Source organism: Protomyctophum parallelum (genome assembly GCF_964188405.1).
Source record: "Protomyctophum parallelum genome assembly, chromosome: 1".
NCBI classification, from domain to species: Eukaryota; Metazoa; Chordata; class Actinopteri; order Myctophiformes; family Myctophidae; genus Protomyctophum; species Protomyctophum parallelum.
In genome coordinates, this window is record NC_139697.1 from 63525282 (window position 1) to 63549716 (window position 24435).

At 41.4% G+C, this 24435-nt stretch overlaps 1 protein-coding gene across 1 annotated transcript; it reads left to right on the forward strand.

Moving 5' to 3' along the window:
- Positions 1 to 1715: 1715 nt before the first annotated feature.
- On the forward strand, positions 1716 to 24435 carry pygma (phosphorylase, glycogen, muscle A). The gene is made up of 20 exons (XM_083787430.1): positions 1716 to 2067; positions 4212 to 4313; positions 4985 to 5063; positions 5281 to 5384; positions 5730 to 5861; positions 6582 to 6693; positions 9676 to 9758; positions 14222 to 14365; positions 14648 to 14740; positions 15219 to 15365; positions 16117 to 16280; positions 16697 to 16811; positions 17296 to 17397; positions 18328 to 18475; positions 19025 to 19083; positions 19718 to 19859; positions 20796 to 21006; positions 22271 to 22405; positions 22650 to 22716; positions 23655 to 24435. The coding sequence occupies exons 1-20, from the start codon at positions 1825 to 1827 to the stop codon at positions 23805 to 23807; spliced, it is 2535 nt and encodes an 844-aa protein (XP_083643556.1). The 5' UTR covers positions 1716 to 1824; the 3' UTR covers positions 23808 to 24435.

The window sequence follows — 24435 nt, forward strand, 5'->3', positions numbered from 1 at the left end:
GTACACTGATGTTTGTGTTGTCACTGGACCATACTGCCCTGAGTGCAGTAACTACCAGGAAACAACTTGGCCGATAATGGGGTTATAAGGGTTTCAAATGGTCAGCCAAATGAGATATCGGAAAATAAGTGATATTACACTAATTGTAAATATGTTCTTCTTTGGCTTTGTAGGGCAGCATGCAGTAACATGTTACAGTAGCATGTTGCAGTTTGATGCTTTGGTGGAAATTTGCCAATCTAAGGGTTACTGTTGAGGACAGACTGCACGCAATCACTGGCAGACATGCTCCCATATAGCAGAAATAACATGAAAAGTATACACCCCACCCCCACCGTCTAATAATAATAATAATAAACTTTATTTGTATAGCACCTTTCATACATAAATGCAGCTCAAAGTGCTTCACAGGACACAAAAATATAATACAATAAAACACAAGTAGTTAAAATGATAGAACAATGGCAAAGAACAAAATTGAATATAAGAACATAAAATAAATAAAAACAAATAAAAACACCACATGCCGCAATCAGTCAGGGCAGGGTAGGAACGTGCATAGTAAAACTCAACTAAAAAGCAAGAGTGAAGAGGTGAGTCTTGAGTTGAGATTAAAAAATGTCTACAGAGGGTGCATGTCTGAGCTCGAATGGAAGTTTATTCCAGGCTGTTGGGCCGTAGAAGCAAAAAGCTGCCTCACCATATTTTTTTGTGCACATTCTTTTAGGCACTTCAAGTAGGCCAGCATTGGAGGACCTGAGGGGGCGGTTAGGGACAACTGTCGTAAACATTTTCCAGCATGGCTCCTCTGTAAAGCACACGCCCATTCGGCATTCCAATAGTCACCCTATTTTCCTCATGAATATGGAAATATCATGGTCCAACACCTGAACTCTTGTTTTAAGACATTATTGTTTTAGATATATTTTTTGGTACATTATTAAATAATAGGGACATTATAAAATTATGCCTAGTAGCAGACAGATGAAAATCATATTAGGAATTACTGTACATGACAGCTTGGTCATTTACTGGAGTGTAATACCACTCCCTGACACCACAAACCGCAACCGTCTAATTAATGACGACATGGTGTTCTATCATAGAACAGTTCACATAAGCGAGTGTCCTCTCGAGATTGCCATGCAACATGGCATTACTGTATCTGGTGCTGGAATGCAACCTGAGCTGTGTATGCATCATGTGATAATGATTATGATTATTACTATTAATTATAACTATAGTTCTGATTAGTTCAACATACAGTATAGCAGGGGTTCTCAGAGGGGTTCTCAAAGTTTTTGGCTGGGGACCCCCGGAAATGCTTTGGCCATGTCACCCCCAATACATACTGACTGCAAAAATAACCTTAATAGAGAAAATATATTCTAGTATAGTACTGAAACCAGATATAATCATTAAGGAAAGTGTATGCATGTACTCTGTATACTATGTAAACTCTTCATTTCCATTTTCCAGCCATTCAGTTGCAAAAAAACTATTTCTTTCTTCCTTTTTTTAAATAATTTGGGGACCCCCCAAAATAATTTGGCGACCCCCTCAGGGGTCGCGACCCACGTGTTGAGAACCCCTGCAGTATAGCACCCCCACCCCTCTGCTGAATATGGACAACACATGCTCCACCCATCTGTTCAATATTCAGTTACACCCCTTTAAATTCCTGAGCATGCCCTTGCACTGTGGGTACTTCTGCTGCGGAGTGACTACTGTACTAGGTGGGTAGGTGTGTGCCTGCTGTATCCCTGTTTACACGTCCCATAGCCAGTGTCAGAGCCTGAACGGCTGCAAAGCGTCAGAGTAATCATGTCGAAACCGCTGTCAGACCATGACAAGAAGAAGCAGATTTCAGTGCGAGGTCTCGCCGGTGTTGAGAATGTTGCAGACTTGAAGCAAAACTTCAACAGGCACCTGCACTTCACGCTGGTCAAGGACAGAAATGTGGCAACGAAGAGGGATTACTACTTTGCTCTTGCCAACACAGTGCGTGACCACCTGGTTGGCAGGTGGATCAGAACGCAGCAGCACTACTATGAGAAAGATCCCAAAGTAAGTATTCTCCATCACACCTGCATCACCTTTAACCCAAACCCTCAGTCACGTTGCACAGAGGCGAATACTGCTGAATAACTATTAAAAATAGACTAATTGCCACATGTAGTGAGAAAGACTTTGAGGCAAGTATAACAGTAATGCATTTATTTAAAAAAGTTATTACTACGAAATGATTCAGGGGATGATTTACTTGCAAGATGATTTGATGTTTACTATAATTCATTCAAAAATCTTTATAATTAAAGTCTCACCCCTTATCCTATTACTAATAATCGTTATATAGATACAGTAGTCATATCTAATGGATGATCTCTATAATCTAAGAGCACTAGCATATATAACACCTAAATAAACAGTTTTAACAAGACTCTGGTTATGGTGACTCTTCCACTATACAGTACACTCCTCCATCTATAATCCTCTTCTTTACCAACAAGAAAGATTTGTTTTGTTTAGATTGTTTCAATGATGTCACAGTCATTCCGATCAGGCACAACAGTGTTGTGTTACTACTGTATACAGTATATTCGTTCATTTATTTAGTTGGTTTCTAGTAACAACCTATTCTCTAGTGTAGCTGCATAGCACAGCCAATCTATAAGTGCCTCAGACAGATTCATGAAAGAACCAAGGCATGTCGTGACATTTAAACTGCACTAGTGAGCGTCTGCCTATATTGTGTTGAAACTTAAACCCCAACTTGACCTTTTCTTCTCCCCATCTTGTTTGAACATAAACATATTTTTATTTGCCAGTCTTTATCAGTTAGTTGAGCTGGTCCGCTGCTCCGCTCTTCTCTTCATATTTTAAAATCCTCTTGAATGTCTGACTTCAATTATAATTTCAAATACAATTTCCTAACATTGGAATCACACCACACCATATTAGTTTCAGATACTAAAACGATCACTTGCAATACATCTCAAGGCATCTCAATAAGATGATCACTGGCAATGCATCAATCCATAGTGTACACATTAAATTCAGGAACATAGGACACTTTCACTGACCATATGACCTTCGAATTTTATCATCTTGTTACAGAGTTCTGGACTGAAAGGTCATAAGTGATTCCCTCAAAGGTCAAACAAGAACCGTAGGAGAGGGAGGGTGTCCAAACTAAGAGTTACAGTTGGTACTGTATGTACCAAGTAGGGATTATCCTTGACTAAAGACATTCTTAGTAAACCAATAGTTATATGTCCGGTATGTGTTGGGTTAGTTGATTGATTCAGCAAATCTGTAAAATGGGGTTTGCTGCATACATTCAGAAACCAGCCTTTTCAGGTTGGTGTGGTGTTCAACGTTCTAATGTTGATTTCGCAATCGCTACTGGCTATTGAAATACATAGATGGGTAGAATTCAGAGGTTACAAGAGATGTGCTCACCATTTTTCAAGAAATAATTCATTGAACAAAGCTTAAAAATGACAATGAGGGGATAGTTCACCTAAAGTTCTAAAATGCATAAATGAAGGTTAATTGTTTTACTGATCAGAATGATAGGATTTTGTATCAATACACATAGGCTAGTTACACTTGAATGAGACCAGTAAACAAAGTTTATATATGCCTATCTACACTGTACCACTTCCCACATAGATGCCCACCTCTTTACTTTACAATGAATGCATGGCGGGTAACATGCTCTGTCTGACATTTGAGCAACCTCCAGAGGAGCTATTTTTTGCCTCGGTCAAAATGTTGCCGTTACGTAACACCCCAAAGCTATCTGCATCTAAGCCCCTTCCCTTCAGTGTGTCTGTGTCACACCCCTGTAGTCATGCAAGTGCACAAAGCTAAATGGCAAAGGCTAAGGCCCGTTTCAGGTGTCACAGTGCTGACCATAAAGATAGAGCATAATAACTCCCTGAAGCGTTTCCTAGACAGTTTTACAGTTAACCTTGTCACAACATCCAGTTTCTATAGTTTTACAAAGTTAAGTTTTAGTTTTCAGAAAGGTGTTGCCAAATGACAAATGCCAAATTGACCCACTGAGAAACTGCCTCTCATGATGACATAAGAGTTTTATCCCCGTTAAAGCCATCTTCAGAACAAAAAAGAACACAAACCAAAAAAACAAAGATAGATAGATATGTACTCCACTCATATTGTGATTTGCTCATCTCCATCTCTAGCGTGTGTACTACATCTCCCTTGAGTTCTACATGGGCCGCACCCTCCAGAACACCATGGTGAACCTGGGGCTGGAGAGTGCCTGTGATGAGGCTACATACCAGGTGAGACATGTCTAGCACAGTGGTTCATGTCAAGGACCCCCAAACCGCCTGGGATTCGAACTTGGGTTTCCCGTGTGAAAGTCCAACGTCTTAAACACTAGACCAAAGGGATATCCCTATCGACTGAATTCTTCAAAAATATTTAAAAAATAGCTCATATAAGCTCACAACACGCTGTAGTGTGATGCATTGTAGGCTTGTCTATCAGTTATTTCTGAATAAACAAAGTATAAAGTAGGGTTAAAGTGGTTATTGTAGACTGACTCATTTTGCTGGGGACCCCTGCGCCCCCTCTTGGACCCATGGGGATCCCCAGACCCCACTTAATAATAATTACTGGTCAAGCAGGTCCTTAGCTATTGTCCTTAGCTGCAGGCAATTACTGCAGCTCGGCCACAGCTCTGCCTCTGTTTATGTTGCTATGGAAGCTGAAAGTTAAAAATAAAATAATATGCAGGATAAAGTCATGCCTGGATAACTGTACAGTCATGTCCTCCTTCACAATGTCAGGTTTTTTTCTCCCAGTAATGAACATGACACCACTGTACATTGAAAATAAGCAATAGTTATCTTTTCCAACTTAATATTATTGTATTCCTGTAAACCGTCACAAAGGGGTACATCACTTTTGATGCAGTTGTAATTTGTGTGTTCTTCTACTGCATTTGTAGTTGGGTCTGGACATGGAAGAGCTGCAGGACATGGAAGAAGACGCTGGTTTGGGTAATGGCGGTCTGGGCCGTCTCGCCGGTAAGCAGCTCCAGTTGCTGGAATTCATACATCTTAAATGAGCTATAGCAGTGCTTCTCAAACCTTCTCATGTGACCCCACTTTGAAATGTATTGCATTTTATCCAGTGGAATTTGTGCATCTGTTGTCCTTCGGTGGTTTCAGTCATTATAAATGAGACGATCTCCTCTTAAAGTCCACATTCATTTTTCATGTTCTCCTCTCCTCGGTTCACCAGCCTGCTTCCTTGATTCCATGGCTTCACTGGGTCTGGCTGCCTATGGCTACGGTATCCGCTATGAGTTTGGCATCTTCAACCAGAAAATCCAGAATGGCTGGCAGGTTAGAAACTCAAGCTTGTTTTAATTTATTTAATTTATTTATTAACCCTGATGTTTTACAGATTATATTCCATCACGCTGAGGAGGCTGATGATTCCCTTGTCGGATTAAGAATAGTTTTAATTAAGTTGTATAACAGATACAGATTTGTATCTGGGAGCACACACAGACCTGCCTGGATTACACTGCTAAATGTTTTGGAGTTTCACCTCAACTAACTGCTGCCTTACCACTATCTTCACCCTGATTCCTCCTCAGGAAATATCTCTATCAAATGTGCTATTTTGTGAGTCATTTCAATGCAGTGACCAAGTGAATTCCTCTGTTATGCTGGTTCATTGATAAGGTTGAGGAGGCTGACGATTGGCTGCGCTACGGCAACCCCTGGGAGAAGGCCCGCCCTGAGTACATGCGCCCAGTGCAGTTCTATGGCAGAACTGAGCACCACCCTGACGGTGTGAAATGGGTGGACACTCAGGTGAAGACATGACTTACAGTACATATACACATGGACAGTACAGGTGGTGTGATTGATAATCAGTCCCTGTTTTTGGCATGTCAAAAAAAGCTAAATAATATCATGACAATTGACATTCTAAGCTTTGTTCTGCTACTATTGATTGTTTTGACATAAAAATTATATATGAGAGTTTAAGCCCTGATATAATATTAATTATGTGGCTGTGCCTGTGTGTATTGTAGCCTAGCCACAGAATGAATATTAGGCTATTTATATCCTTGCTCCTCTCCATTTGAACCACATGATCCCTACTTCCCTAGTGTCCCTATTTAAAGAATGTCATAAAAATAGACAAACAAGAACATTTGCTACAAGCATATAGAACTGTAATTGTTAAGCATTACAAACCTGATGTATTTATACGCCTCTGTATTTTTGAGTTTCTCAGTGTAGCAATATTACAAATATAATGTATGATATTAATCCCTATTTTATACTAACTACATCTTTGAAAATGTGTTAAATGTTTGAAAACATTAGCATTTTGGGGGATATTTCTGCCTATAATGGCATGCCCAGAATTGGGATGCCAGATTCAAAGTGGTTAAACTGCACTTACACAATCGTATGCTGTATGAATAGGTGTAACATAAATTACATAATATTATCAATATTGAAGTATTGCCAAAATGTAAACTGTACTCAAGTTGTGTCTGTGCATGTGCTTGTTCTTGACAGACGGTCCTGGCCCTGCCATATGACACCCCCATCCCTGGCTACAAAAACAACTTTGTCAACACCATGAGGCTGTGGTCGGCTAAGGCTCCATGTGACTTCAACCTTAAAGACTGTACGTATCTGTCTGCAATGTCCAGTGGTGGAAGAAGTAGTCAGTCAACCCCAGTATACTTACAGTCTAAAATGATTATATATATATGGGCTGGACTTTAATATTAAGTATAATGCTAAGAAGAGCATGGTCCTGATATGTAGAACGAAGGATGACTCGGAGCTCAGGTTCCCACATTTTTACCTGTCTGGTCTGACTGTAAAAATAGCTAAAAGTGCTAAATATCTTGGTCACATCATCACAGATACACTAGATGATGATGAAGATATGTATAGACAGAGGAGAATGCTTTATGTGCAAGCAAACATGCTGGTTCGCAAATTTCACCACTGTACAACTGATGTTAAGGTTAACCTGTTTAGAGCGTACTGCACCCCCCTCTATACTGCCCCATTGTGGGTGAACTTTAAAAAGGAGAGCTTGCGCAAGCTGCAAGTAGCCTACAATGACTGTCTGCGCATTCTACTCAAGAAACCCAGGAGCACTAGAGCTAGTGCACTATTCTGTACACTAGGACTCACCACCTTCATGGCCCTCTTGAGGAACCTTACCTACAAATTCATGTGTAGACTGGACCGCTCCTTGAATGGATTAATACGGCTGATGACAGACCCTCTCTGTAGCTCTGTCAGGTTCACATCCACCATCAGAGGACGCTGGCACGAGTGCCTCTTTTGATTTGTTCCCTGAGGGGCTGGATAACTTATTTTTATTTTATTTTATTATTTTACCTTTTTCTATGTATTGTATGTTTTTACCCTGTGGGCCATGAGCCTGTAATAAAGTTTATATATATAAGTAGTCTACTACAGCACTTAAAATACAGTAAAATGTTAATGTACTGTGAGTTAAAGTGCTGTAGTAGACTACTTGCTTTTATAAAAAATATTCAAAAGGTACATTTTATAATGCATTGCTATATTACAATTTTGACAAAATATTTTAAAGAGAAAAAGGGAAAAATCAATATAGTGAAAATAGCGGATTGGCATGCTAGATATGCTCATGAAGTGGAGTCAAAAGATTGCATTCAAAATGCACATTTTATCCATGAATTACCATTAAGTGTAGATTCTATTCTTTGCTGAGAATTATATTAATATTTATCAGAATTTTAATTAAATTTCTAATTAGAAGCGAAATAATTAATTTGAACCCAATTAGAATGAATGTCATTGAGCAAATAAGTTGGCACATTAACTTTGGCTTGATTCACTATAAACCCAACCCAGCAAAATAGCAAACATGGTACCGTGACATAGTAACGCTGTGCTACCATGGCAGAATATTCCATCTATTCCTTTATATAATCAATTTCTCTATTGGTGCAGTGTAATGGAAAGGTGTAGCAATAAGTAGTCTGGCCAGAACCTACACTATCAACACTATTCTCTTTATTCAGACAGCAGCCATCTTGCCAGCAAGGTGATACCTAGGTGACACTTCCCATAGAGAGCCCATTCATCCAAACAGAACAGTCCTCTCTAATTATATTAAACAACGTCAAAATCACCAACATTGCAGCTGTAGGGAAAACTTGAATTATCCTCTTTCAATCTGTAAAGTTTTTGTTTAATAAAAATCCATGTAGACATTTTATGAGCTACTTCCTGTCAAGAAATTCCTTGCAGATGATTATTTTCTAAGTATCAGAGTATGGAAGCGCTCGTTATCAGTAAAGCAACCTCCAGCATTATGTGCACATTCAAAACAGGTGGTACGGATGGGCCGTTGAGTGATAGTCAATGAGCACTTCCAAACTCCAGCACAGCCAAAATCTGCAAGGAATTTCTTGACAGGAAGTAGCTCATAAAATGTCTATGGTGGATTTTTATGAAACATTGATTGATTGATTGATTGATTGATTGAAATATTTAGTTCAGATTTTACGGGGGCCAGTTTCGAATTGCAGCCGTCCGTAGGTGCCCTTTGAGAGTGGTTTTGAAGGAGTCAAGGGATTCACATGTCTTAATGACTGTTGGTAGGGCATTCCACATTTTGGTGGCATACATGTAGGAGCGAAAATAATTTAGTCGTTTACATTAAGGAAGTATTTAGACAGAACATGGGTATCTTGGTGGTGTATCGAATCTTGTGGACCAGACCCATTGCAAGATGCTGTACTCTGTCGTCGACCCTAAGCCATCCCAGCCTGTCAAAGTGGGCAGGGGTGAGGTGGGTTCGGGGGGGTGAGGCCAAGTAGGAGCCTGACCAGTTTGTTTTGGGAGGTCTGGAGCCTTGTTTTAAGGGCCTTTGAGGTGCTGTGGTACCAAGAGGTGCATGCATAGTCAAAGAAACCTTGTACGAGGGCTCCTGTTAAGGTCTTCAAGGTGTTTTTGTTGACCAGTGAGGAGATCCTGTAAAGGAATCTTGTTCTTTGATTGATTTTTTTTATTACGTTGGTGGCCATTTTATCACGGAAAGATTGGCCTCCAGGATGGAACCTAGGTAGGTAATTTCATCTTTTCGTGTGATAATATTGTCACCCACTCTAACCAAGAAGCCATCTGCCTTGCTGAGATTACTATTTGATCCGAAGAGAATGGATTCAGTTTTTCCCATGTATAAGGATAGTTTGTTATCAGCGAGCCAGGTGCTTTACAGATGAAAGAGGATAATTCAAGCTTTCCCTACAGCTGCAATGTTGGTGATTTTGACGTTGTTTAATATAATTAGAGAGGACTTTTCTGTTTGGATGAATGGGCTGTCACCTAGGTATCACCTTGCTGGCAAGATGGCTGCGGTCTGAATAAAAAGAATAAGACTCTCTGTCAGAGCAATGCAGCTCCAATGGAGAATAAGATTAATAGGCCTATACCTTTGAACTGAGAATTGTGCTTGGAGTTTTTAATTGTACTTAGGTTTCATTTTATTACTAAACTGTACTGTAGTCAGAATTATAAATGACCTAAAGTTTGAGTTATAGTCATTTGTCAACTGTAGGGTGTGTTTCAATTCTGTTTTTTTTTGCCTATTCAACAGTCAACGTTGGTGGCTATATTCAGGCCGTGTTGGACAGAAACTTGGCTGAGAACATCTCCCGTGTGCTGTACCCCAACGACAATGTAAGAGCCCACTCTAATATACCACTACCTGATCCATCTACTCACACTATGACACGAGCAACTGTCCACACTGTCCATTTCAGTGTAGACACACTACTGTGTTATTAAAACATCAAAATGTCTATCTAGTTATCCATTATTTTGACAAGTCATATTTTCCACAGTATTATTATCTATTCATGCATATGAAACCCTTACTCCCCTAAATCATATTTGCACTACAATACACCAACAGTAGTACTATAATAGCCTAAAGCTGCAGGCTTAATATGCCATGGTCAGCAATAAAGAAACCACTGTGTCAGCAAACAATAGGCTCTGCACTCTTAAAAATAAAAAAATAAAGGGCACAGTACTGTGGTTATTTTTAGTGAGATTGGGTTACGGTGTGCTACCACAACTCTGGCATTCCTATTTTGTCATTATAGGCAAAAATGTCAATATTTGAGCAGTTGAGACGAAGAACCATTAAGGCCATAATTTATTCTGACCCCTCCTGAAAAGTCTTATCTGTCCTGCCAACTTATCCATAATGTATACATTATGGATAATTATTATGGACTTATCAACTGCTCAATTGTCTTTCTTTTTTCTTCTTCTTGGAAATAGCGGTTGTACAAATTCAGAATGGCTATTTTTCACTGTGCAATACCATTGTACGATAAAGAATATATCAGGCTTAATCACTTAAGTCCCATTTCAAAAATAGCAAAATTGGAGAAGATCTAATAAGCTTACAACACGTGGTGATGCGGGATCATGCAATGCATTGAAAGCTTGTAGATCTGCTATTTTGAAAGAATATTTTCCTATAACGACATGCATGAAACTGGGATGCCAGATTGAAAGTGGTTAACTCAAGTGAATCCTAATACAATTCAATACAAATAAGTGCAGCCTCATGCAGCTTTAATTGTAGATAATTTCTTTTTGGCAAGTCACAGTGTCTATGTCGTGCTACAGCATATAAATCAGGCTTCACACGGGCATATGTAAAAGATGCAGTCTAGTGAGTCTACCATTCATTGTCAATGGAAGCCAGTGACGTGGCAATGCAAAGACGCATGTAGATGCTCCAAAATTGACAATGAATGGTAGACTGCATCTTTGCGTCTGCCTGTGTGAACGCAACATTACACTAACTAACGTGCCAACAGAACATACAGTCGTGTAGTTTAGGACTAGGAGCAGTTAGATCTGCAATGTGCCTCAGTGACTTCATACATCAAATGTTTCCGTGCCTGAATTTGTGCTCATGATCAAATTCAGGCAAAGTATAGGGATTCATGAAACATTTATGAAATACATGAGAGCATTACGTTGAAATTATCTTTTCAGTATATACAAAGTCTGGATATGACAAGCATTACCTTTTGATCATATCTGATCATGCACTGTATATTAATATAAAATCCTTGTGTGAGGACCTCCCGCATGTCTCTCCTCTCTCTCTCTGGTACATGATCAAAACAATAAAATAATATACTGTTCATGGCTGCATCAATAATATTGATTGTTCTATACTTACTTAGTTTAGATACTAAATAAGAAAAAGAGCAATGGGTTTTCTCAGTGGAGTGCTACAGACCTACAGTATAATCTACATCCATTATACAGAAAAGTAGCAATTTGTAGCACATCCAAAAATTCAAATAAATGGAGTACAAACTAAGTACTCCTTTTCGTTCGTTTATTGGTGTGTGCCAATAAAAAAGTGAAAATTTGGGTGCTAGCCTTTTGGGACTTTTTCAATTCCTACTTTATGATAGTTTAGAATGATACTGTACTCTACTGTAGTTGCCAAAACGACAGACACAGAAACATGCAGTATTTTACTAGCTTTGCAGCGAAACACCATATTTCATCTATTCAGAAAGGAAATATTACCAATACATATAGGAATACATCACTATAACTATAACAAAATACATACATAAATGGATGCACCTGGGACGTATCCTCAGTGATGTATCCCAAGGTCATCAGGGTTTCGGGTCTCGCAACATCATACATCTCACTCAGGTGACCCAGCCGGGAGTGATCAAGTCCCGACTTACGTCCCAGTAGCTACCCTCGATAAGTCCCATTAGGGAAAAACCAGGGCCACACAATCCGTTCCTCCTGAACTACTCTGCCGGGACTGGGAGGTACCATTCTGGCACATGGAAGGACTAGGCTCTGTGGGTTGACACCTGTCCGGGCCCCTCCTACGTCTCACCAGGTACACTCCTGCTCTCACCAGGTCAGGCCCTGTGCGTTGCACCAGACTCCCAGCCCCAGGCACTTTATTCAGGAGTGGTGGATTCTCAAGCCGCAACGGTTCCGCAGGCTCCACCATGCCCTTGGTGGTGCCGCAGGCTCCGTTTGAGGCTTGAATGGCCCTCCTAAACGCCTCACCGTGGGTTTGTTGGGCTTCTTCCTCACGGAAGACACAGGCTGGGGCACTAACCCATACTGCTCCCGGGTGCCGTCTAATTTCCGGCTGCCACCCGTCTCTCCGGTGGTCACCAGACTATTCCTGGTTGTCACTTAGTCTATTCCTAGAGCTGCTGCCTGCTCAACTTCAATCTGACTCAGGACCTGTGTCACATAATTTTCCTTTTGTATCCAATCCATACTGTCTCCCTCCACAGTCAAAATAAAGCAGAAATACCGGAAAAAAAGAAAGAAACTCAATTGCTTTTTGATCAAGACACAGATGTCTCCAAGGTTTCCTCTCACAATATGAGAAGCCTAGCATTATCTTTGATTTCTGGGGAATTAGAATCAACAGCGAATAAAACCGACTGAATCATTGCCGTTTGATGAAGATAAGGGCAGCTCCTTGGTCTGCCGTGGGGATTCAGTTAAAATGATAGCTTTACACGTTGCAAAATAAGGCTTATACGTGTAGTTCCCATACTTAACGCTCTTAATCTTTTTCCTTACTTTATTTATATTCTTACAATTCATGACCTGCTGTACAAAGATTTGCATAAACTGAACAGTTGTCAGTAGAATAAAAGGTATGTTAAAATAATTAACCTTTTTCTGCTTTCAGTCCATCTATCGGGGGTTTCACCATGCATTACTGCACACTGCCAGCTGTCAAAAATAAACCTCCTATAATCAGCAGTCCCTCACTCACATGGGTGACACATTCTGATTCCATGACAGGCTGGCTGCAGGTCGAGTGCCTGATCCTTGACTGTGCCTCTTATTTGACACCACACAGCCAATGATGTATGTTTAAATCACATAGGGCAGTGGTTCTATGTCTGTTTATATCACATAGGGCAGTGGTTCTATGTCTGTTTATATCACATAGGGCAGTGGTTCTATGTCTGTTTATATCACATAGGGCAGTGGTTCTATGTCTGTTTATATCACATAGGGCAGTGGTTCTATGTCTGTTTATATCACACAGGGCAGTGGTTCTATGTCTGTTTATATCACACAGGGCAGTGGTTCTATGTCTGTTTATATCACATAGGGCAGTGGTTCTATGTCTGTTTATATCACATAGGGCAGTGGTTCTATGTCTGTTTATATCACATAGGGCAGTGGTTCTCAAACATTCCAAGGACCCCCAGTTGTTTTATTTCTGGGACTACAGTCTACATCTAAAATCAGTGTTAATTTACTTACTGTAACTCTGAGAGTGTACAAATTAAACCAAATTAACCTGTATACAGACGCGTAACTTGGGGATTCCTGGACCCCACTTTGAGACTGGAGCCACCGACTTAAGGAATGGGGAAAGGGAGTCAGTCTTTACTGGTCCATGGTAAAATACAGCTACTTCAAGTACTACTGCAATTACCCAAAAGATGGCTGCTCAGATGGCTCAAATCATAAATGTAAAAATCTAGATGCCTCATTGGCCGCTGCAGTTCATTGGAGCGACCTGTATCGCACTGTAAGGCGGAAGTCAAGCGGAAGTGTGGAAGGCACGCTGCATCGCTGCCACTCAAGTGACTATACTGCCAAACACATCGTGTCTTTTCCCCTTCTGTGACTCACGTGGAAGCTTGGCAAGCTTCCGCATGCGTCACAGAAGCTTGCCTCCTCTCGAGATACATACGCCCCAGAGCCGAAGGAGGCGTCTACCTTTCTATGTCTATGACTCTGATACTGTATGTAGGTTACAGTACTGTAGCCCACATATTCTGCATATAGTTTCAACTACTCCAATTAATTCCACCTGTGATTCAGTTTTACCATAGGCATTAGCACTTTCAAACTGTATTGTATATATTAAGACTTGATTGATAGATTGTATTAGCATTGAGACATCATCCTATCATAACGAAGAAATCCAGAGGGTAGCACTCAAAAGCATTACTTAAACCTATTTTGGTAGTGGCCATTGGTGTAAAACGTGTCTTGCATTATATAAAAGCAACGTATTGGAATGGGGTCAAAACTAAAAGTGTAGTCTTGCCTGCATGCAAGTGATATTTCTGACATGTCCTGATCCACAGTTCTTTGAGGGAAAGGAGCTGCGTTTGAAGCAGGAGTACTTTGTGGTGTCTGCCACCCTTCAAGACATCATCCGACGTTTTAAGGTCTCCAAGTTTGGCTCAAGGGAAATCGTTCGCACAGACTTCAGCAGACTGCCAGATAAGGTGAGGAAAAGTTCAGAAGAAAGGGAAAAGATTGTGGGGCAAAAAAAAGTGCTTGATTTCTTTTCTCCTTTTCATTAATATGACAGGATTCACATGTCACACAGTAAAATCCTGGACGTTAATTTAACAATGGGAGAGTGCCAATGGACGCTTACAGGTCCATTTGTACTCTCGAGTTAGGCTGTTCCCTTTTTGTTTGCTCGTGCTCTCAAACGAGAGTTTACAAATTGCTTCACAGTTCACAACAAGATAATGAATGTGATGAATATGTGGCACACACAGGTCGCCATTCAGCTGAATGACACTCATCCTGCCATGGCCATCCCCGAGTTGATGAGGGTGCTTGTGGACGAGGAGAAGCTGGGATGGGATGAGGTAAGCACGGCGAGCAGTAAGAGCTGAAGTCAAGTGTTTTCCCACTTTCTGTTATTCTTAGATTGTTGTGAATTTCATGTAATTATTACCGTTACTGAGCTGTTTTGTTACTTATTTTAGAGGAGGGTGTTTCAGTGGCAAATGAACAGCAGAGGGCAACAAAAATCATTATTTTGTGTGGCTTGCTGATATGAATATCACTATCAGTAAAGTGATATTGCACGTTTTAATCATTTTTGTATATTTGTATATCATGAAATCAGGCCCATTTTATTAATATACACAAATTCCTTTATTTAAGATGTTTTAACTGTTGAAGTTGCTACTTGAGTCTCGTGGTTGAGAAAAGCTGTTCAATTGTGATGATGTTAGATGTACAGTACATAGCTCTCCAAATACTGCAGGAATGTTTGGGATTAACCAATTTCCCCCTCCCGATCATGTTCTTTTCCCCCTCTTGCTTTCTGTCTCTGTGCAGGCCTGGGCTATCTCTGTGCGTACTTGTGCCTACACCAACCACACAGTTCTCCCCGAGGCCCTTGAGCGCTGGCCCATCGATCTGTTTGCCTACTTGCTGCCCCGTCACCTGGAAATCGTCTATGAGATTAACCGTCGCCACCTGGAGGTGAGTGGTGTAGACTGCAATGCAGTCTATCCACATTGGATTCCTATTGCACACGTCGAAATGGAAGAATCTATGCTAACAACTCAACAAAGGCCTTAAAACTAACCGGGGGACAGTGGGGAGGGAATTGTATTAAATGGTAGATGATCGAATAGGAGAGTCATGAAGTCATCACTATATTGTGTCACATTTTAGTCCAATTGAAGTCCACATTATTCCAGAGTGCAAAGTGCAGTGCAGCAATTGCTCCCGTCAGACGATGATTCCTCAGTGTATACGATGAAAAAACCCAAACCATGCATGAGTTACATGTTAAGGACAGAGGTCAGACCCACAACGTTAAGTCACAGGATTCCAACACAAACAGCCATATTGGGAAATACTAAATGTTGGGTATGCATTAGGTTGGGCACTGGTTAACTTTGTTGGTGTCAAGGTTAGGGCTGATTATTTCACAGTTATTTAACTGTTGTATACAATTATATTGATTACTTTTTCAATTAATGGAATTATGTGGAATTGTGTATTCACTATTCAGTGTTATCAATGAATCAATCTACAGCATCTAGATAGTGATACATATTAAGGCTAAAACAGACACAAAGACATAAAACTGGTTGAAGTGATGAAAACAAACTCAAGAAGGGCAACACATAATATCACAATATTATATTATAAACACACGCACGCACACAAAGTAGCAGCATACATTAATATACAATGTACATGCTTTATCACTTTCTCCCCCCAGAATGTTGCTGCCCACTTCCCTGGTGACACTGACCGTCTGCGTCGCATGTCTCTGATTGAGGAGGGCGGACAGAAGAGGATCAACATGGCTTTCATGTGTATTGTGGGCTCCCACGCCGTCAACGGTGTGGCCAGGATCCACTCTGAAATCCTCACAGCCACCATGTATGTCCCCGCATGTCACTCTGAGGCCGGATTTATAGACGTTGCTGTGCGACGGAGCATGAATGAGGCATAATGATAGACAGTACCACAGTGTTAAAGCTGCAAGCCCGTTAAGAGGATGGAGATTTATTATTTCTATATATTTTCGGTTAAATGAACCATGTTCAACGTATCTTCATATAATTGGTCCATTTCTGTCTACTCACTCTGTGTCTCAGAGGAGGGCCGTCAGAAATATGCCTACCACAGAGACCTAATAGACAAAAAATACTATACCATCTAGGAGTGATTATGCAGATACGTTGAAAATGGATAAAGTGGTATTGCCCAGCCCTATAACAGAGTGACTGATGCTATGTGGTAACATGACAACCGAACTGAATGGTGTGGTGTTTGTTTCTTTACCCTGCTTGCAGTTTCAAAGATTTCTATGAGATGGAGCCAACTAAGTTCCAGAACAAGACCAATGGCATCACACCACGTCGCTTCCTGTTGATGTGCAACCCTGGTCTGGCTGAAGTCATTGCTGAGGTGGGTATCTGGTCTGGCTGCAGTCTTTGCTGAGGTGGGTTTCTGGTCTGGCTGCAGTCATTGCTGAGGTGGGTATCTGGTCTGGCTGCAGTCATTGCTGAGGTGGGTATCTGGTCTGGCTGCAGTCATTGCTGAGGTGGGTATCTGGTCTGGCTGCAGTCATTGCTGAGGTGGGTAGTACCGACTGTCATATTGTCACTGTCGGTTGGAAACCTTGTCTGTTCAAAACCCTTCCTTTTTATTTATTTTTGTATAGTGAAAATAGCTGATAATGATATACAAACTCACAAGCTTGTAGGTCTGCTATGTTCACTCCTTTTGTGGGAATTAATTTACAACATACTTTATCGAACTGGAATGGATGATATTACGGTTAAGCGCAAATTCATGTTAGAATAGAAATCTAGAGTATGCAGCACTACCAAGATACCAACCTGAATGCAACACATTGTAAATTCCTGTTTTGTGACTTTGTGTTTGATAGAGAATCGGAGACGATTTCGTTCGTGATCTTGACCAGCTGAAGGGTCTTTTGGAGTATGTTAATGATGAAGCATTCATTCGCGACATTGCCAAAGTCAAGCAGGTGAAGTAAACAATGATGGTCTCATCTTGTCAGTAACAAAACGAAACACACACACACCTCCATACACGGCACTGAGGTTCCTAACACACACACACCTCCATACACGGCACTGAGGTTCTAACACACACACACCTCCATACACGGCACTGAGGTTCCTAACACACACACACCTCCATACACGGCACTGAGGTTCTAACACACACACACCTCCATACACGGCACTGAGGTTCTAACACACACACACCTCCATACACGGCACTGAGGTTCTAACACACACACACACCTCCATACACGGCACTGAGGTTCCTAACACACACACACCTCCATACACGGCACTGAGGTTCCTAACACACACACACACCTCCATACACGGCACTGAGGTTCTAACACACACACACACACCTCCATACACGGCACTGAGGTTCCTAACACACACACACCTCCATACACGGCACTGAGGTTCTAACACACACACACACACACACCTCCATACACGGCACTGAGGTTCCTAACACACACACACCTCCATACACGGCACTGAGGTTCTAACACACACACACACACACCTCCATACACGGCACTGAGGTTCCTAACACACACACACCTCCATACACGGCACTGAGGTTCTAACACACACACACACACACACCTCCATACACGGCACTGAGGTTCCTAACACACACACACCTCCATACACGGCACTGAGGTTCTAACACACACACACACCTCCATACACGGCACTGAGGTTCTAACACACACACACACACACACACACACACCTCCATACACGGCACTGAGGTTCTAACACACACACACACACCTCCATACACGGCACTGAGGTTCTAACACACACACACACACACACACACACACACACCTCCATACACGGCACTGAGGTTCCTAACCTGCTCTAATCTTCTGCTAATGTAGGAAAACAAGCTGAAGTTTGCGGTCCACCTGGAGGAGCACTACAAGGTGAAGATCAACCCCAACTCCATGTTCGACATCCAGGTGAAGAGAATCCATGAATACAAGAGACAGCTGCTCAACTGCCTGCATATCATCACCTATTTCAATCGTAAGTTGGGTTAAAATCATTTAACCTAAAAGTGTAACGGAGATTAAAATATTGCAGAGGTTAAGCCGGTCAGTAACTCTGAAGAGTTATGGCGATCCATGGCGTAATGCAGTGGTTCTCAACCTGGGGGTCTCCAAATTATTTTGGGGGGTCCCCAGATTATAAAAACCTGAAACAAACTGAATTGCTGGAAAATGGAAATAAAGACTTTACATAGTACACACATGGTACATACATGCATAAACTTTCCTTAATGATTATATCTGGTTTCAGTATTCATTTATGATGTATTTTCTCTATTATTAAGGTTATTGTAATAATAAATCTGTATTTATATAAATCTTTGTAGCAAGCATTTCTGGGGGTCCCCAGCCAAAAGCTCTGAGAACCCCTGGCGTAATGCATACTAAACCGGGGGGGTCCTATAACACATCATTATAAATGTAGGTATTTTAGTTTAGAAAAGCTTGCTCCATGCCATGAAGACAAACAGAAACAGTCACAGGTTGGAACCATTTGGAAACATTATCTCCTGTCTCACTCTCTCAGGTATCAAGAAGGAGCCAAATAAGCAATGGACTCCCAGAACCGTTATGATCGGAGGCAAGGTACGTTGATTCTCAACTATCTACGTAACACTAGTTGCACCATAGCTGTCGTTGTATGATCTCTGGCTTTGCCCACTATGGTTAACCACTCAGCTTCATCATGGTGAGTGTGGTTAACCCATGGAGCCCATTAGAGTGAAGCTCATGGGAAATATGAAGCTGCCATAACATCCCATCCTCCCACAACCCCACCCCCTCAATTCATCCTTAACCCATTCTGTACGGGAACCCCTTTTGGTGTTTTAACTAAGCTTTATGTTATACTACAATCTCATAGCGCGCCACCAAGAGGCGCGCTACGAGCTTGTAGGTCTGCTATTTTTGAAAAATCGTGAAAATGTGGCACAAATCTTTGAATATATCTTCTTTATGTTGTTCCAGGGACCCCCCCAGAAGCAAAGATTTGAGTTAAAAACGTTCACTCTGAAAGAATATATATTCAATGATTTGAATACACATTTCTCCAAAAATAGCAGACCTACAAGCTCGTAGCGCGGCACTCGGTGCCGCGCTATGAGCTTGTAGATCTGCGATTTTTCAACGGCTAAAGTATAACATAATGCTTAACACCAAAAGGGGTTCCCGCCCAGAATGGGTTAATGCATCCGACTGTCCTGTGCCCGTGTGCCTCCAGGCTGCCCCTGGGTACCACACTGCCAAGATGATCATCCGTCTCATCACAGCCATCGGCGAGGTGGTCAACAACGACGCGGTGATCGGAGACCGTCTCAAAGTCATCTTCCTGGAGAACTACAGAGTCACATTGGCTGAGAAAGGTATGTCTATCCTGGATAATGATTACTCCCGCTCCACCCACCTCCTTCGCCGTATCTGCAATTACATTTGGCCCACTCAGTCGACACCGCAAGACGCTTCTTATAGAGATTGTAATTTAAAATGGAGTGTCTATTCACATGCTCATCATCACATGCATATCGCCGCAGCACATAAAGAACATTTAATGATACAGTCTCACACGCTACAATCATAATTACTGCAGTCGTGAGTCATTCTACTGGCCCTCCCTTGTTCATCTGCTACCCCGGAGGCTCATACTGTAGCTTTCAAAACTAATGACCTCAATGTGACAATTTGTTGTGCAGGCCAGACACACACAACACATGCACACACACATGCACAGACACACACACAGCTATACCCAGTGGTACAAGTACATGTGTTGGATAATTGTCTCCGCCATGCCGAAGGCCTGTGTGTGTGTGTGTGTGTGTGTCTCTGTGTACAACTAATCTCCAGCACCTTCGCCCGTTTAGAACAAAATGTTGCAAATCATGAACGCAGTATCCGATTGTGGTGAAACTCGATCTGCACGCACATAATACATTCCCACTAAGGAAGAATTGCCAGAAGACATTTTTCAAAATCAGCCTCATGGTGGCGCTATAAGAGGCCCAGTCACCGATCTGCGTAAACAATGCACATTCCCTAGAAGCCAAGGAAAACGTTTATCCTGCATTTTTTCAAATCTGCGCCACCAGGCGGCCGAAATTGGTACACATGATCTTTAAAGTCATGTGAACCCCCCCCCCCCGTAGGAGCATAATGCCTTTCATGCGGACCCTGCCTTGGGTCGACGTCAGCAACGGGTTCCTAACGCCAAATGAAATGGGTTCAGATCTGAGCCAAATCTCCTGAGGAGGCATGTCTGAAGCCTGTCCTGGAACGGGGGGCTAACGTCTTCCTCTCTGCAGCCGTCCCCGCGGCTGATCTGTCTGAACAGATCTCCACGGCGGGCACGGAGGCGTCCGGCACCGGCAACATGAAGTTCATGCTGAACGGCGCCTTGACCATCGGGACCATGGACGGCGCCAACGTGGAGATGGCCGAGGAGGCCGGCATGGACAACATCTTCATCTTTGGCATGAGGGTGGAGGACGTTGACGCCATGGACAGGAGTGGCGGGTAAGGAATGGAACTAAAGGCGAAAGCCGCAAAATAAAAACATTAAAAAAATATATAGGCCTATCAGCCAAACCAATATTTGAGTCTGGCTCTACAAAACATTCTGCAGACCAATTGAGTCTGGCTCTACAAAACATTCTGCAGTTCTTATACTGTATATCGACATGCTATATCTGCACATTGTATGTCCCGACTCCCAACTGTACAACTCCCTGGCAAAATGAAAACCGTTTATGCAATCTACAAGATCATAAACATGGTGGTATTCCGACACACAACCATTCTAATGCAATCGCATTGTGTCATGTTGTGAGCCTGTAGATCCTATTTTGCAATGCCATGTAAGTTCTTACATGCCCATAATGACATACCGGATTGAAAGTTGTCAGTATACATTTAAAATGGAGCTTACATTTAGATTTGCAAACACACTTTGCATGTGTTTGTAAATGAAGGGTGCAGAGCCATTGAGCCGAAATTCTGCAGCCTGCTTTTGTTTGGAATCCTGAACTCTTAAATGTTTCATGCCCTTCATATTGTAAATTGCATGATGGGGAGCTAAGCCTCTTGTGATGATCTGTAGCAGCCACTCTAAGTGCACTTTGAAGAAGGAAAATGAGAGACCTTTTATCCACAAGCCTTTTTGAATAAATTAGATTACCTATAATGGATGTCTGAAGGATATAATATCCCATGCCACACACCACGGGTCAAATTCACATCATTTGAATAACTGCAGAACATTCCTAGATAAAGACCACGTACCATGAATAATATTCTATGGAAATAATTGTATTCAGGAACCCAGTAAGAGTGGAAGCCACGATCTTCATCTCAGGACCCAGCGTATAGAACCGTTCTTCATCTGATCAAGTACAGGAATTATTAAGACACTTACCTACAAGACCATACATACATACTGTACCACTACAGCTTTAGGATTAAAATACTGCCGGTAACTTCTTATTATCTCTCTCCTACTATATGCTTTGCGTGTCTAGGAATTCCAACAATCTGTCTGAAGAAAGAAAATAAATTTGAATCGTTTTGTCCTGTCATAATATTAAATATTAAAATATGTGATGCAAGTGGGGTTTTCCCCCCTTTTTTATTTTTCTTCCCTTTTTTTTATAAACAAAGCTTTGATTTGACAGACCTGGATCTTTCCAGTACATGATTCTTTTTTTTTTTGCAGTGTATTGTATATCTTTTCTTTTATTATTATAAAAATAAATTCCATTGTTGTCTATTTTGTCTTGCATAGATACTGTGCTCAGTCCTACTACGACCGCATCCCTGAGCTGAAACAGGCTATAGATCAGATATCTGGTGGGTTCTTCAGCCCAAAGGAGCCTGAATTGTTTAAAGAAATTGTGGACTTGCTGATGCACCATGACAGGTAAGCACAAACCAAACATTAAAGTCTAGCTATATTCAACAAAATTGTTGAACAATACTCAAGTACTTGAGTATTGTTCTAGTATGTCTGACTGAATAAACAAATGTGTGCCAAGAAAATAATGGTCTTATTGTCTTGGTCAGCGTAGTGTGATAACTTCAACTGTTCAACAGTTGTAGAAATAAGCATTGAACATCACAATGTAATTGAATTATTAAAAAAATATTAAATGTGTTACTTTCAGATACAAGGTGTTTGCTGATTATGAAGACTACATGAAATGCCAGGAGAGAGTCAATGAGCTGTACAAGGTAAGTACCAAGTACTTACTCAAGAGATTAAAGCCTAAATGATTCAATACTTCTTTGCACAATGCACAATACTTCTTTGCTCAGATCATAATAGACTGGATGATAGGCAGCTGATATATCATTTATAATTCAATTCAGTTTGATTCAATACTGCATCGGCTTGTTAATGAAGGTTGCTAGGAAATTGTCTCTATGTGCTCAGGACAAGTAGCCAGGGGGAAGGGGTTCAGTGACCCCCCCCCCCCCCCCCCCCTCTCTCTCTCTCTCTCGTTAGCAGGCAACAGTGCAGCAGCACTATCTCTCTCTCTCTGTTTCTGGCACAACAGCGCCACTTTTGGTACTCATTGGTACTGGTGCTCATAGTCACACACAAACAAACACACACTGACATTGCTGTTCCTTGGAGTGGTTGCACCACTCAAAAATGTTCTGGCGATTCAGGAATAATGAAGTGAAACGAAATGAAAATTCATGCCGAGTGTCGGGCTACAGGACAAGCCCAGGAAAGGAGATTTGTTACACATTATGTAAATTAATGAATGAATAAATTACTGGGCTAATGATTTTTTTTTTTTTTTTTTAACTCTCATCAGTTTGTGATCTATGCCATATGAGATTAGTTTCATTTCATAAATCACATAATTTGATACTGTACATTGCTGATTGCTCTAATTAATATATAATAATGCATGTCTGCCACTGTAGATATCCGCTGCAGAATGACATTAAAATGGAGCATTTAATCCTTGTGCCATATTAAGTTGCATACATACAGTATACGAGCGATTCCCAACTTGTGGGCCGGGGCTGGGTTGAAGTTGAAGGCACAACTTTGAGCCTTCAACTATCATCTTCAACAAACAATACAAATACCTTGGAAAATCAACTGATGAGGAATGAATAGATGATTCAATCAAGCAATATTCTTCTCCCATCAGGACCCCAAGGAATGGACCAAGAAGGCGATTTACAACATCGCCGGCAGCGGCAAGTTCTCCAGTGACCGCACGATTACCCAGTATGCTCATGAGATCTGGGGAATGGAGCCAACCATGGAGACGCTACCTGCCCCTGATGAGAAACCCCTTTAAGCCACATACCAAACACCGAACCCAAACCAGTCACTCCCACACCACGGACACTATTAGAATATGCAGATAAAGCTATTATAGACATCTGGCTTGTTCTTTGGCTCCATTCCACAAGAATGTATTGTATTCAGCTTCGCCTGATTCCATTCACTTGCATTCTCAAATTTAGGATAATGCCATTGTTCACAAGTCAACAAGTGGTGTATGTTTGCTAGCCAGTTTTACACCTCTCAACTTCAGATACAGTAAAATAGGCCTACAGCTTCTTTTTTACTTGACCTGTATCAATTTTTTGGAGGGTTGGGGGGGGGGGGGGGGAGACAGCAAAACGGTTATTTTGTATCTACAGTCGTGGTCTACTGTGTGGTGATGAGTAGATGCACATGTTAATAATGTTGTGGGGTTAACCTAGGACATGAAACTGCAGCATAACAGGATATGATTACTCCATGGTTAATGCTGTGTAATGTTGGTCTGCCAATGCCATATTTGTTGCCGCCAGACTGACATATACTTTTTAGGCCTAGAAGGGGAGGACACTCTTCTATGACATTCTACTTTTGTCACATTAACATTCTGCTTTAGAATGTTTCTGTGCAGTCATAATAAACCAATACAATCTATACAA